The sequence below is a fragment of the Epinephelus moara genome, chromosome 5 (genome assembly GCF_006386435.1).
Source record: "Epinephelus moara isolate mb chromosome 5, YSFRI_EMoa_1.0, whole genome shotgun sequence".
NCBI classification, from domain to species: domain Eukaryota; kingdom Metazoa; phylum Chordata; class Actinopteri; order Perciformes; family Serranidae; genus Epinephelus; species Epinephelus moara.
The window spans coordinates 816745-831574 of NC_065510.1; the positions used below are offsets into that span (position 1 = coordinate 816745).

At 38.3% G+C, this 14830-nt stretch overlaps 1 protein-coding gene across 2 annotated transcripts in view; it reads right to left on the reverse strand.

The window, feature by feature from the left end:
* Window positions 1-14830, reverse strand: part of myom2a (myomesin 2a) — a 47423-nt gene that overhangs the window by 20650 nt on the left and 11943 nt on the right. The window contains exons 6-15 of one of the 2 annotated variants that reach the window (XM_050043317.1): window positions 14063-14151; window positions 13912-13950; window positions 12254-12418; window positions 11816-11977; window positions 9718-9859; window positions 7814-8013; window positions 7675-7728; window positions 5540-5667; window positions 3290-3473; window positions 576-750 (exon numbers count right to left, since the gene is read on the reverse strand). In XM_050043317.1, coding sequence (XP_049899274.1) covers window positions 576-750; window positions 3290-3473; window positions 5540-5667; window positions 7675-7728; window positions 7814-8013; window positions 9718-9859; window positions 11816-11977; window positions 12254-12418; window positions 13912-13950; window positions 14063-14151 — 1338 coding nt within the window. Of the gene's footprint in view, window positions 1-575; window positions 751-3289; window positions 3474-5539; window positions 5668-7674; window positions 7729-7801; window positions 8014-9717; window positions 9860-11815; window positions 11978-12253; window positions 12419-13911; window positions 13951-14062; window positions 14152-14830 lie in introns of both variants that reach the window. The other variant, XM_050043318.1, reaches the window with a different exon arrangement.

The following is a 14830-nucleotide window of genomic DNA, read 5'->3' on the forward strand; positions in this document are numbered from 1 at the left end:
ATCACAACGCAACTTTGTAGGCATATGACCACACATAATCTGAGGGGACCCCTCCATTATTGACCCCATCAAACAAAATGGGGGCGCTAGAGAGCTCATTTCTTATCTAGGCCTAACCGCCATATGGATTTTTACTAAACTTGGTAGATATGTAGAACAGGACCGATCGCTGTGGCTCCCCCTGCGGACCAATGTTTTTCTAATTTGTGGTATGACTAAGTCATGGTATGGTATGCTGTACTCAATGGGTATGGACTAGTTTATATTCAATACATAATGTGATTTTTGCTCAAACCGGCAGAGTTGCAAAGAATGTAAAAGCTATGTCAAGCTGAATATAATTAATAATAAAGAGCACTGCCACAAATCACTTCATTGCCACTTGTACCCATGTGAGATATGCAGCAAATATTTATGATAGAAAAATAGGTAGATGTGTTTGAAAACCTCTGAGCCATGACTTGGTTTCTTGTTTTTTTTCCCCATTCTGGATTTAACGTCTTGAGATCTAATATCCTTTAAACCCTCCCTGACTTTGGAGCCACAGCAGGACTTTGTCAGTCCTGAACACTCACCTGGAGCATTTAAAGGGTTTGTGGTTACAGGGGAACCACTCCTTGGATCCAGCGACACGGCCATCGATGTAGTACCCCATGAGGTTTTTCAGAAGTTTGGGAGGCTCCCACTGCACAAACACAGATGACTTGGTGTTTCTGGTGGCAGTAACCTTACCGGGAGCAGAGGGGACGCCTGTTCAGGAGGGCAAACAAGTTTTTATCAGATACTAGTGATGATACAATATTTAACATTAATGGTTTCATTTAGAGGTACGCTCTTTGCCTTCATTTATGTGTTAAAAATGGATCAATATTTAAGAGTTAAATTTCTAAATTATATGTGGATTTACAAAAAAACAAAACATTTATCATCTACAGTGAAGAAATCCAGGAACATCTGAATGCAGATATAAAGCAAAAATTGATGATACACCACATCAGACCCATTCAATCACAGGAATTTATTGCTTGACTTTACCTGACAAACATTTACCAGCTGCACTTTCTGGCAGCAATGTACCGATTCACATCATTTGCTAATAATTATAACTGGAAAAAGACAAAATGCTACTCATGAACCAACCAACACTGGGAAGGTGCCCTTTTCAATAAAAATGTGAGCTGTCACTTTGTGAACAAACACAACATTATGTAAGTTTTGGGTCTGTGAAACAACAATGTGAAGTTAGAGAGGATCTGAGTCGAAGGATGTGACTGAGATTTGAGTAAGGAGAGGTTTAACTGGGCCTCTCCACAGAATTTTAGCTGAAAACCTCACATACTGTATACCAGTGATACTCAATTTACATCCTGTGGGCAAAATCTAGCCCATGACAGGGTGCCAGGTGGCCCACTAATCATTTTCTAATTCACAATGAAAATAAATTGATTGACTCTGACTGCCACAGTGGACAAAAAAGCGTCTTGGCAAAGATGAGTGTGGACAGCAAACGGTGGAAGGTTGAATAAAAGCCTTTCATACTGTATACTGATAAATATTATGAATGTTTGTCTATTAATTGGCCCCTGGACGCCTTTCATTTTGCAAAAGTTTACCATGGGCAAAGCAATTTGAGGATCCCTGCTATATACCCTTGACTTCAAGAAGATCAGTGAAAAGTTTTATGGGAAAAGAAAGGTATTTAAAGTAAGAAAATACAACTATATGCATTTTATATTTTGGCACATATTGTATCTGGCATATAATAAATGCAAAACAATTAATGCAGAGATACAAGCTGACAAAATCTGACCTGAACTACAAGAAGAATCAGATGGGTCACATTTAATGGAGAAAAAATATCTTAAATATGATAAAGCCTGGTTCAAAGTACTGTACACATATTATTTTTCCTGTGCGCTCTACCGATCGCTCCTGGTTAGAACACACACACACACACACAGTGGACGAGCTAACTAATGTGTGATGTTACAGCAGCATGAAGACAGTGCTTTAAAAAAGGTGTTTCCATTAAACTGTACATACCCAGCGGCAGCTCAATACCTGGAACATACAGTAATTCACTTTTAACAAAAGGTCAATGTGAGAGCTTCATGCATGTTTACAGTGCAGAATGTTCCCTAAAAACTCCTGTGGTGTTTATACAAATACCAAAAAGCAGTTTTAGAGGCGTTCCATCCTTAAGAGGATTCAATTTTGGAAAAAGACCGCTACACCAAAGTTCATTAATTAGATTAAAGAGTAACCCATAACTCCACCTCTGGAAAAGATACACATTATCAAAGGGAAACAATCGCTCCTTGAAATCATTTGGGAGTCCCTTTTTACAGTATATGGAGAAAGTATTGTGATGAGACTGGCAGGCGAGTTGTAAATGTAGTGGCCCTCTGCAGTTGAATTATTTGAACTCCTGTTAATACTTGATTGTACTGGTATGTTCCATGGAAACTATGTCTTTGTGTTTGATACACAAACAATGAGAGCATGACATGGATACAACAATCTGTGAACTGTCTTTGGATGAGAACACAGTTGTTTCCACAGTAAGGGATTTGAAAATTAATAAAGATATTACTGGGGGAAAAAAGGACTTAATTCTGGGTGAGATCATATGTAACGCTCTATGAAAGACACTTAATATCTCCAGTTTTGGGACCGAGTTTTGCGCTTGAAAGCAACCCAAAATTTCAACATTTCTTTCCGGCTCACTGTAGATTTTATCCCTTAAAAATGGATTTTAGTCAATAAATTCTGTTGTGAAAAAAACAAAACAAAATAAGTACAGCATCTAACCCAAAATATATTTGAAACATAGACCAACATGAAATCAAAAAGAATCATCTGTTTTCATTTTTTTAAATTATCTCTTTGGATCAAGGTTTGTCTCAAACATTTTGTTTGTTTCTCTTATTGACACATAAAACGTTGAATCCTGCAGCACAGTTTATCTGTTTTAAAAATAAAATCTGTGTAACACACTTTGGACAAGTCATTTGTGCCTCATGTGTCACCCCATTTTTTCCTTTCCTTGTGTATTATATACAAGTTCAACAGTGAGAGGCAAGAAAACTTTGGACTAAAATGTCATTGTCAACCTTAAAATAAATAAATAAATAAATAATTAGATAACAGATAAAAGTATCAGCTCTCTTTTCTTCTTCAAAATAGAAATCAATATGTATCCGTCAGTGTTTGTGTGTGTATTTGTGTGTATTGTACTTTGCTGTATCACAGTGTGTGTGAAGGTCATTGCACTGATCCCGGCCCTTACCATCCTCATCCACCTTTTGGATGGGCTCAGAGGGTTCGGACGCCTCGCTGGAACCGTGCATGTTGACCGAATACACTCGGAACTGGTACTTTTGCCCGTCTTGCAAATCAAAAACCGGGTAACGAGGGGAGTGCAGTTCGACTGCCGTGTTGATCCGCTGCCATGCTCCAGTGCCTGCTAAGCACTGTGGGAGAGTCGGGGAGGGGGGGGGGGGCGTGAGAAGGTACAGCCATCTGCGACAACCTCATCAATGTAGCACAAAACACAAGGTGGGGCTGACAGGGTAGAGGTCATGTGTTGTTGCATAGTTGGGGCTCAGTTTAGTTTTTATTTGGCCGACTAAATTAACTCAACGACATAAAGTGTGTGTGTGTCAGAATGACATTAAATCACACTGAATTTTTTGGCAAATATTCCTAAGACTTGGCTGAATTTAAAGAGTTGTTATAAGGATCTATAAGGAGGCAAGATGAATGACTGAACAAAAAAACTGAAGACAAATTCTGTTCAAAATCGCAAACTAACACACATGTCATACCATTCATACTCAGTATGATGCAACATTGAGTATGCAGAGAGTTCCAACTGTATTGTGTGTAGATTTTGTGTACATGAGAAATGCACAAATATATTTCGGATTAGCAAGAATGTCTAAATATGAGACGTGAACCAACTGTGCAGATGGTTCTGACACGAGCCAGCAACAGATGTGAAAAACACGAGAACTCACATATATATATACAAACTGTAGAAAACATACTTAACACTAAAATATTTAATCATTTTAATATGCCTTTAAATAATACTGGAAATATCAAACTGAGTGGAAGACATGTTAATCTTCATTTGTAATTAGGGTTGCAATGGTATGAGATTTTCACTGTACGATAACTGTCTCAGAAAATATTATTTCACTGTATCGCAGTATTTAAGAATACATCTTAGTATCAGTCAAAATGACCCTTAAAGAATGAAAACGTAGGGTTATAGTTTGTCGAACAAATGTTGTAGTGCAATAATTGAAACTTGAAACCGTTTTGTTAATGGAAGTGTGTGTAAAAAGTCTCACCTTTAAAAATAACTAAAATAAAGGTGAGATTCTCCGTCCATTGCATTTTTAAAAAATATTGTAGATAAGCAAATGTACACAGTATGATAACCGTCAACTTATATATCATTGTATACCTTGAAACCGGTATCGCTGCAACCGTATTTGTAATAAAATGCTTTCATTCAGCAGTACCTCAGATTGGTGACGTCATGATCGATAAAACAATGTGATGCATAGAAGACATATTGCTTCAGTATTTGGTGTGAACAGTCTGATGGTAGTGGCAAATTTAATCCTTAATTCAGTCAGCAGTATGCAGAACATACTGAGTGAGTACAGTAGGTGGTACACGGTACGTTAGTATGCGATTTCGAGAACAAAACCAACGGTGCACTTTCAAAATGACATTTTACTCCAGAATAAAACTAAACTACAAATTAAAGACATATACAACAAAAATATATTACATGTGCAAAGAGAAAAACATAATGATGTTTGCACATTTGTAAGAAGTTATGCAGATACTAATACATCTGTACCAATACTGACTGGTACTACTGATCCTGCCGGTGTATCATTTGTGCCATCTACCTATTTTCTAAATTTCTAGCATAAGATTAATTGTCAGTTATCTTTGTGAAACTGTACGTGACCTTCATGTGACGACTTTTTTGGCCATTTTTGATTTTGTAGAGCCCCAACAGTGACACATGGTGAGCTTTAAGTGCTTTCATGTTTATTTGTTTATAATATAACATGAGCATAAACAACACATGTAACCTCTTAAACTCTGATGGATTCAGCAGTACGTCCATCTCTAAACACTCACTTGCTACTTGTGTTTCTAATGGAGACCTCAAAAGGTTCAGTTTATCAGGATGAATTGTGGGGAAGTGTGAATCAAATGATGCATAAGATTTGTATAATATCCCCATTTGATAAAGAATAAGTAATCTGGGGTTTGAAAGTTTCATCCACATTTAACATCATATCACTTCACTGATATGATGGGACAACCAGAGCTGCATGTGATGCTGTTATGCAGTTTGGGAAAAGATACATTAAATTAAAATTTCAACAAAGTTAAGGGAACTGATAAGGAAAGCTGTAAGTTTAAGAGGTTAATGTCTTCTTTATCTCTTCACTTTAGTACAGAGCTTAACAGTGGGCTACACTGATAGAAACGGATGGCCACACACCTTCTCGATGACGTACCACAGCGGCGCCCGTCCACGAGGGCTGGGAGGCTTCCAGCTCAGCACGACATACGATTTGTAAATCTCCGATGCATGAACATCGGTGGGCTCCCCCGGGATCGTTATGTAGCCTAGATTGGGAGTGAACGGTGTTGAGGCCTAAAGTTCAAACAGCAGAACCTGCTGCAGAAGTCCCACATTATGTTTTATTTGTACTAGTGTTTTGAATAATGTATATCATAATATTATTTTAATAAATGGAGTTTAAATCCCTGGTTGGCTGACAGCAGCATCTTTTCCTAATTCCAATAAAGAGCTTAAATCCTGTCCTATTTAAGATGACGTGTGCTCTACTGTTTCTTTCTCTGGTCTTTCTAAAAAGCTGAGCCGTGAAAATTTTGGTTATTATTTGAATTAAGTTCTATACTAGCTGGGAACATCTGTCCTTGGCATTTTAACAAAGATAAAGTGATTGTTTTATGTGCATGTGCAACATATCCATTGCCACAGGAGAGCTGTTGCTTGCTGGCAAAACAAATCATCTTTTTTCAGCTTTTTAAAAAGAAAGACGAGAAATTATTTATTATTATTATTTAATTAAGCAACGGGAAAAAAACCCTAAATCCTACAGGCACAGATATAATGTGAGTTTTAAATTTCTGTAAAAGAGCCGTTTTAAAACTCTTCGGACCTAAAGTTTGGGAATAATTAAGGGCTTCACAGTAACATGTGGGACTTCTACAATAGCCTCATGTGAAAAATGACAACATGTTTTTTTAATTTTTAGTGTTTGTGTTAAAAGTTTGTTTTAAAGTAGAGAAGGGGACACTCGACACACGTTGGAGTAGGAAGAAAAAAACTTTACGTGGTTTAATGGAAAACATTTAAAAAACACTTCAGACGATTAAAGAATGAGTGGAAGAGGTGGAGTTAAATCAAAGATGGCACCACAACAGTTAGAAAGGGAGGAGACGGGGAGATGGTTTGTTCTGTGACGCATTACAATCAACAAGTTAGAGCAGATGACAGATTAGTTTTGATGTGAACGTGTAGATGATGAGGCTTTTTAAATACTTTTGGTTTAAGTATCATTGATTTTAACATTTTAGAGAAGCTTGTCTAGTGTGTAGAAAAGTATTTTTTTTACTGACATATGATACAATAAAAATATAATAAAGGAATTCTACATTTATGTCACACCTATATGGAAAAGAGCGAGGTTGACTTTGTAAAAATCAGTATTTCATATCTCAGAATTCAATGTGAACAAGATTGACAAATATAAATGATTTAAGATTAAAGAAAAATCATCTCTGACACCTTCATTACAAAATTATTTTCTTTAATGATTATTTTTTCAGGCTTTTAGGCCCTTAATGGATAGGACAGCTAAGTGAGTGATGGGGGAGAGAGAGAGAGAGTGAGTGACACGCAAAGGGCCGAAAGCCAGAATCGACCCTGGGCCGCTGCAGTGAGGACAGATCCTCTGTACATGGGGCGCCTGCTCTAACCACTAAACCACCGACACCCCACAAAATTTTGATGTTAATCTCAGGATTCTGTCTTGGTTAGTGGCTGAAAATGTTTTAAAGGTGCCATGTTTCTTGTGACATCATCAACCTTAAGTCAAAATAAGAACAATGTCAGGATTTTAATCACATAATTTTGATACGAGATTTAAAACCTTGCTCTAAGAAATAAATCTGAAGATAATAATCCAATGTGATGTATTTTCAGAATAATAAGATTTTGATTCATGTGGCGTTTATGATTTGTTAAATGAGAAAGATGAGAAATCTTAATCAACCAGAAAAGCTGATTTGTTGTTATAATGTTTGAAACATTTATGTTTATGTGATGCACTGCAACAAGCCGTAATGATCAGCTATGAGGTGATTGATGGGATGTTAATTTGAAAAGGAACAAGGATAACATTTGCTTTTAAAAAAAAAATCAAACTGCGTTTTTATTTCCTGTACAATTCTAGTTTTAAAATTTGAATGTAAAGTTTATGATGGTGCTGATGAGGTTTGCAAAGAGGGACAGGTGTTAGTATCTGTGTGAGGTTATGATGAAGTGGTGTGAAAGGATTAAAAGCAAATCTCTGAACCGGGACCAGTCTTTGTATTCTACCGTACCTTCCAGGTCATCATCCTTGATCACTATGTCGTATTTTCCTTCGATTTTTATCACTGTTGCAGGAGACGACAACAACAGACCTGTTAGGAAACAGTCGTACCCCGTCTGTGCGTATTCTGTATTTACCTTCCTCGGTACCTTGCAGCCTCTCGCTCTCGGCGGGGTCGAGGGCGGTCACTTTGTCAGACTTGCGGGACGGCCTGCTGATGCCGGCGCTGTTCACGGCTCGGACCCGGAAGTGGTAGGAGTGGCCCACTTTCAGGCCGTGCACCGGGTATTTACAAACCTTCACTGGGGCATCGTTGCACTGGACCCAGGTGTCGCTACCACACTCACACCTACACAGAGAGGACATCGGCAGGAAATTAAATCATTTTCATGTTCTTAATACAATGAAGTTGGATTTTTTTTTACTTGTCACTGTGTAAAGTGACCAGAATTCACAATTGTTCCTTAAAAATCTAGTGCACATTTAGGGTACATCCACAAAACTGTAGTTCCAAGACCTTCTAACCTACTACATGACTCAAACTCTTTATATAATAATTAAATGTAAATATTAAAAGTATGATTAGTGTTTTTACACACTGCACATATTTTTATGCCGTGCACATTCCTTAGTCAATATCTTGGACATTTCACGCTTTGTTTTAAACTCTGTACAGCTGTTTTTATTTAAAAAGAGATATACTCTACATGTTTTTCATTCATTCATTTTATATTTATGATTCCTGACTTTTGCAGTACTTGTTTTTTCTTTTCTCCTCTCTTGCTATGTTTATTGTGACCATCATGCACCAAAATGTAAAACTAGAATTACCGAATCACAGCTGTATGCCTCTGTGAGCCAGTCAAGTCGCAGTTACAGTTTACATCCATGTCTCTCCAGAGTGATACGAGGCCATGATATTTGACAGTGTTTCTAACAGGCTGTGGACATTGCTGCAAAGAAGCAGCTTCAAGATGGGCACCAAAGATTAGAGTCACCGATTCAGTATCTGATCAAATGTCTCCCCTTCTGTTCCTGAGATAGGATGCTGAATAATGGCCAGAATTTTTTTGTGTTTTATACACAACATGATGATGTCACAGTGAGGGTGACCTTTGACCTTTTAGATATAAACTGTCACCACTTCATTATTTTATCCTTTAAGACATTTGTGCAGAATTTTGTGATATCTAGCATATGAATTATTGAGTCATGGCCACTAACATGTTTTGTGAGGTCACGATGACCTTGACCTTTGATGACCAAAATCTAATAAGTCCAACTGGATATTTGGTTACTAAATTTGAAGGAATTACCTAAAGACGTTCTTGAGATATCTCGCTCACAAAGATGAGACGGATGGAAGGACAACGTGAAAACACAACACCTCTGGCATAAAAAAACCTACTTTGCAATAAACCTGTTTTTTCTGATAATGACAATTTTAATTTTCAGAGGCTTTTTTAAAAACACACAAGCCAACACATTCAAATCCAACAATAATAAAAGTAAATGGTAAATAAAATACATTAAACTTTAATGCTTCTTAGATAAATCTGTATTAATTCTTCACAATAGGTTGAAAACAAAAAGTCTGAGATAAAAATCATCTAAAAAAATAAACAAATACTGATAAATCTGTCAATCATTTCTTCATTTAATCTATGAAATGTCAAAGAAACAGGGAAAATTGTCCATGTTCATTATGTCTTTAAATGTCTTGAAGCTGTAACCAGAGATTATTCTGTCAATTTACTGTTCGATTAATTGAAAAATCGAACTATACAGTGAAACAATGAGCTAAAAGAGGCTGAGAGGCTCTTTAGAGCTGCAGAGCTGGTGAGAATAATTCTCTTTAAGCAACCCATTTCACATTTGATCTATAGTTAATATGAAAAATATCGATCAGTGCAGCTTTAAATAAAAACTATGACATCATATCATACTTTTAATAGTTTCCTTGGCATTACCAGCGGTGTTATTTGACTGTATTCATGTTAGTGTGCTGTGCTATAAAAAGCAAGGCTGAAGAGTTTTCAGGGTGCAGACTGACCGATCCACAAAGTATCCGGTGATTGCCGGCTCCATGACGGTGTTGGGGGGTTTCCAGGCGACCAGGACATAGTCTGAGTTGATGTCATATGCCTTCACGCTCATCGGTGCACCAGGGGCCCCGGCCACAGGGGGGGCAGCATCTAGGGAGCAAGAACGTGAGGTTAGAAGGGATGTAGGAGGGATAATAGAAGACAGGAAGAGGTGAAGATAGATAGATAGACAGACAGGTAAGACCAAAACTCAAATGTAATTATGAAAAAAATGATTAAGCTCAATAACCACACCCCCAGCCTCAACCTTCCTTCCTTCAGTGGAAGGAAACAGCTTTCAGGAGGTGAAGAAAATTTTTTCATGTGCTATACGTTCTTCTCCTTCAGAGTCGCTTAAATCTAGTCTTTGCATTTGGGTGTGTGCTTGTCAATTATAATAATTATACATACCTCCTTTAATTTGCATCCAAACTTAAACCAAATACCGTATAGCAATTACTGTGGGAGCTGCAGATATCCTGACTGAAGCGCTCACTAATTAATGGGCGGCAGACCAGATATAAGGAAAACTATTCTGTCATGTTGGGGCACATCCTGGGATCAGGTTCGGTGGGAAGTGGTTGAACTTTAACCGAGTCTATTACATGCTGTGTACAACTGATGTGACATTTATTAAGGTTTGACATTTGGCTTCAGTCCTAAAACTTTAACTACTGGTATTTATCCATCCATCCATTTATCTCTCCAGCTGTTCGTCAACAAAGACACAGACTGTCTCTTGTAATGAAGTGGCCAAATTCAGTTGTTAAAAGTAACTCAGCACCTTAAGTCATGTACTTAGTAGAATTTTAAGGTATTTGAGTATTTCCATTTCATGCTACTATATTTTACTACTCCACTACGTCTCAGAGGTGAATATTGTCCTTTTACTTTTACTACATTTATTTGACAATTTTAGTTAATTGCAGATTTGAATTATTATTAAAATATATATTTAACAAAAAATTGTGATGTACATGACAGATTAAAGGGATAGTGCACCCAAAAATGAAAATTCAGCCATTATCTACTCACCCATATGCTGAAGGAGGCTCAGGTGAAGTTTTAGAGTCCTCACAACACTTGCGGAGATCCAAGGGGAGAGGAGGTAGCAACACAACTCCACCTAATGGAGGCTGACGGCGCCCCAGATTCAAACGTCCAAAAACACATAACTGAAACCACAAAATATCTCCATACTGCTCGTCCGTAGTGATCCAAGTGTCCTGAAGCCCCGACATAAAAAGCTGTTTGGAAAAACGTCATTTGAACTCAGTTTTTAGCCACGTTCACAAGTGTGCGGTGCACAGAGAGGCAGTTGAGGCATGTGTTTTTGGACGTTTGAATCTGGGGCGCCATAAGCCTCCATTAGGTGGAGTTGTGTTGCTACCCCCCCCTCCCCCTGGATCTCCGCAAGTGTTGTGAGGACTCTAAAACTTCACCTGAGCCTCCCTCGGCATATGGGTGAGTAGATAATGGCTGAATTTTTTGGGTGCACTATCCCTTTAAGATAATATTTTATTGATCCCCGGACGGAAAGCTTCCCTGTAGACAGTTAAAATTATCTCCATCTTTACCAACTGCAGCATTTAAGTGATGCATCGATAATTATAATTCAATAATATGACATATGTCATTTTGAAATTGGCCATTCTGCACGATGAGTACTTTTACTTTTGGGACTTTGAGTATACTTGAAAGCCAATACTTTGTTCTTTTCTTGGAGTAAAAATTTTAATTCAGCTCTTTTACTTGTTACAGAGTATTTCCACGCTGTTATTTCCACGCTTTTACCTCAGTAAAAGATCTGAATATTTGCTCCACCATGAGCCAAATTAATACATTTCTCAGATTAACAATAAAGAAAACAACCTGATAAACAGCATTTTTTCAGTCATGGTGACTATCAATAGCCGCTTTGCAGTTCCTCTTTTTATTCCTGTCATGTGTTCTAAATATCCCTTTTTGCGGAAAAGCAATCCAATAGATTTCCAAGAAAATGTGACCCCATGTGATGATGATTTAATGATGTTAAAATGCCACATGATGCAGAGTCAAGCATCCTACCAGAAACAAACAGGTAGGCGCTGTGCTCGCTGGTGCCGTCCTTGGTAAAGATGCGGAGAGTGTAGAGTCCCTCGTCATCCTTGGCCAGGTGAGGCAGCGTCAGACGGGCCGAGCCTCCACCCACAGACATCTCCACCAGCTTACTTGATTTCAGCAGTTTATCTGTCAGCAGACGAGATGAAAGTCACAGTGAAGAGTGACCAAAATACACAGTTAGCACACAACCAGCTGAGGAAGCTAAGGAGGAACAATAAAAATAAACAGATATATAAACTAAGAATAAAATGCAGATGAAATATAAATTACAAAGGAATATACTGGAACAAGCAAAACTGAGCTCAATAAAATCCAAATAAATTAAAACCAGTGACAATGCTGATGTGTCTTTGAGCAAGTGTCAGCTCCACTCCTGAATGAACGACTGAATGAATCCCTTACCATCTCTGTACCACTGGGCGAGGGGTGGTACGTTGGGGAGGTCGGGGATGACCACCATAGAACACACCAGACTGATGGAGCCGCCCTCCACACCAAAGCTCACTAAGAACCGATCGAGCAGGCTCACCTCCAGCTTACTGGCATGAATCTCGCTCATATGGGGCACTAGGCAGGAAGTGAAACATGACTGTTAATAGTGCTTAACATTTGAAACACAGTCTATTTGGGTTGAGTATCCAAGAGGTGGACATTATGTGCGACCAAAATGTTGATGCAGAACTCAAAATGATACAGAAGATGTCAAATATCTGTAAAACCAGCCAAGAATACCAGGGATCCCAGGACCCGTAGAATTGTGGAATCAGCAAAACGATACTCTCACACACCCTGTGCAGTATAATCAAGGTTTCGTTTATCCAGTTGTATGCTCAGCACTTCCCAACCAGACAGCCTTTCCAATGGGGCACTAAACTAAAAGTGAAACTTATCTATGCTCTCTTTAAAGCCAGACTCCATTGACAAAAATGGCCATTTTACCTCGCTGACTGTGAGAGCTGCTGGTCTACCATTGCCCCCAATCAGTTTGTGTGTCTGTGTCATTGTGTGACTTTGTTGTGGGTAGCACCTATTCAGGAAAGTCACACAATAACACAAACAAATGAACTAATCAAGGCGATGGTAGACCAGCAGCTCCCTATTCTGCAAGATGGCGGCGCACATGAGCACAGTGGCTCTTTACTCTCCAGTCTGGTGCTTTTTTGTGTGTCCTCTAATGTGCCTGTTTTTGTCTGCAGAGTTTTACACTGCAAACACATTGTTAGAGACTACTCTCACCCTGGTCACCTCCGGTTCAACCGGTGAACAAATGATAAATGTGTGAGAGTTTGTTAACAGATGTTTTTGTATAGTTTTAATGTTGTTAAACACAGAGATGTTTTACTTCAATTCATCGAGTATTCCTCTATTTTTAGATTCATCGTTCATATGAGAAAGACAAAGTTTTTTTGATGAATTCAACGTGACAAGTAATCGATAAAGAAATGGATATTTGGGGGCATAAAGTATTCCTGTAAACTTCATGGTGTACAAAAACTTTCAGAATTTTAAGGAAAATGGAAGCAACGACGTGTTGAGTCACCTTGTTCTGGCACTCTTAAAATATCACTGACTGGCTAAAAGAGAGCACCGTAATAATGCTTGTATAAATTGCACAAAAATCTGGACTCATGAATCTAATTAATGTGTTTCATATTTTCAGATCACTATTTGGACCATCACTGGGCACAGTAGGAGACATTATGGACTGCCTTTCTGAATATTAATGGTGGGGGAAACAATTTGCTTAATTTAACATGATTTAATTTCCTAAATACTAAAATATTAGGCAAATATATTTATGTTTTTTTCATTTCTAATTTAATTAAATCATCAAGGGTTGAACTATTTACTGTGAGGTTCCTCTTGTTTTTCACTCTGTCTGTGCCTGGAAGAGGACAACAGCTTCTTACAATACTTTCCACTACTTATCAGGCTTCTCACATGCTCTGCTATTTGTGGCCCATGTGATTGAACTGGTTGTGTCTGGGCCTGATTCCAACCAAAATTAACAACGACCCGCCCGCCCCACACCCCAGCTCCTGCCCCCTCTCTCCCCTCACCTAAACCAAGATAGGAGGGCTCCCCAGCTCCTGTTGCTCCTGTGAAGAAAATAAAATCATAATTACAGGGAGAAACATGAGATGTGAATAATGGTGCTGTACGGTAATGATAATAATAATAGTACGGAGCCAGAATAAGACAATGACTTACTCTTCACAGTAACTAGAGCCTTGCTGGTAGCCGTGCCGTGTGAGTTGGTGGCCACGGCGCTGTACTCAGCACTATCTCTCACAACACACCTACAGGACCAGACAGCATAGAAACATGTCACAATGTAATTCAATTAAATACAGAATGTGTATCCATAGCTTTACACATTAAAAAGTCACTATTTATATGCTCAGTATTACTATATAATGATTTCAATTTAAATTGGCTGGATCAGCTGAATCAACTACCATCTTGCTTTTAGCCAGGTGAGTAAATCTGCTGTCTTTTGTATTTCAACACTGATGATGGCTGCACTGCTGTCAGGCTAACCTTACTAGCTAACATTAGCTAACTTAAGGTACTATTTTCTAAATTCTAGGTCAAATCTACATAGTGGCAAAAAACATGTAGAAGTTGTCACAACATATTGTTATTGCATCTGACTCAATGCATGTTTAACACAACGCTTTAACATTTACATGTTGACATGAGTTGACTCTGCTCCTCCAGACTGAAAATGGAGGTTTTTGATCCAGATCTGTTTCTCATCGTATTGTCACTGTTTTCCACTTCTCCCCTTAAGTTCCCCTTAAGTGGCCTTTGTTTTTTCCTAATCCGATTAACATTTGTAAAGTGTTGGTAGTCGTTGCTAGGTCACCTGCTGGGAGCATCGTATATGTTCAAACTGATTCATACCTTTTGTCTTCTGTCATAATTCTGTCAGATGAGATCATCTATAAAGGACAACTTCAAAATGTATTTACCACC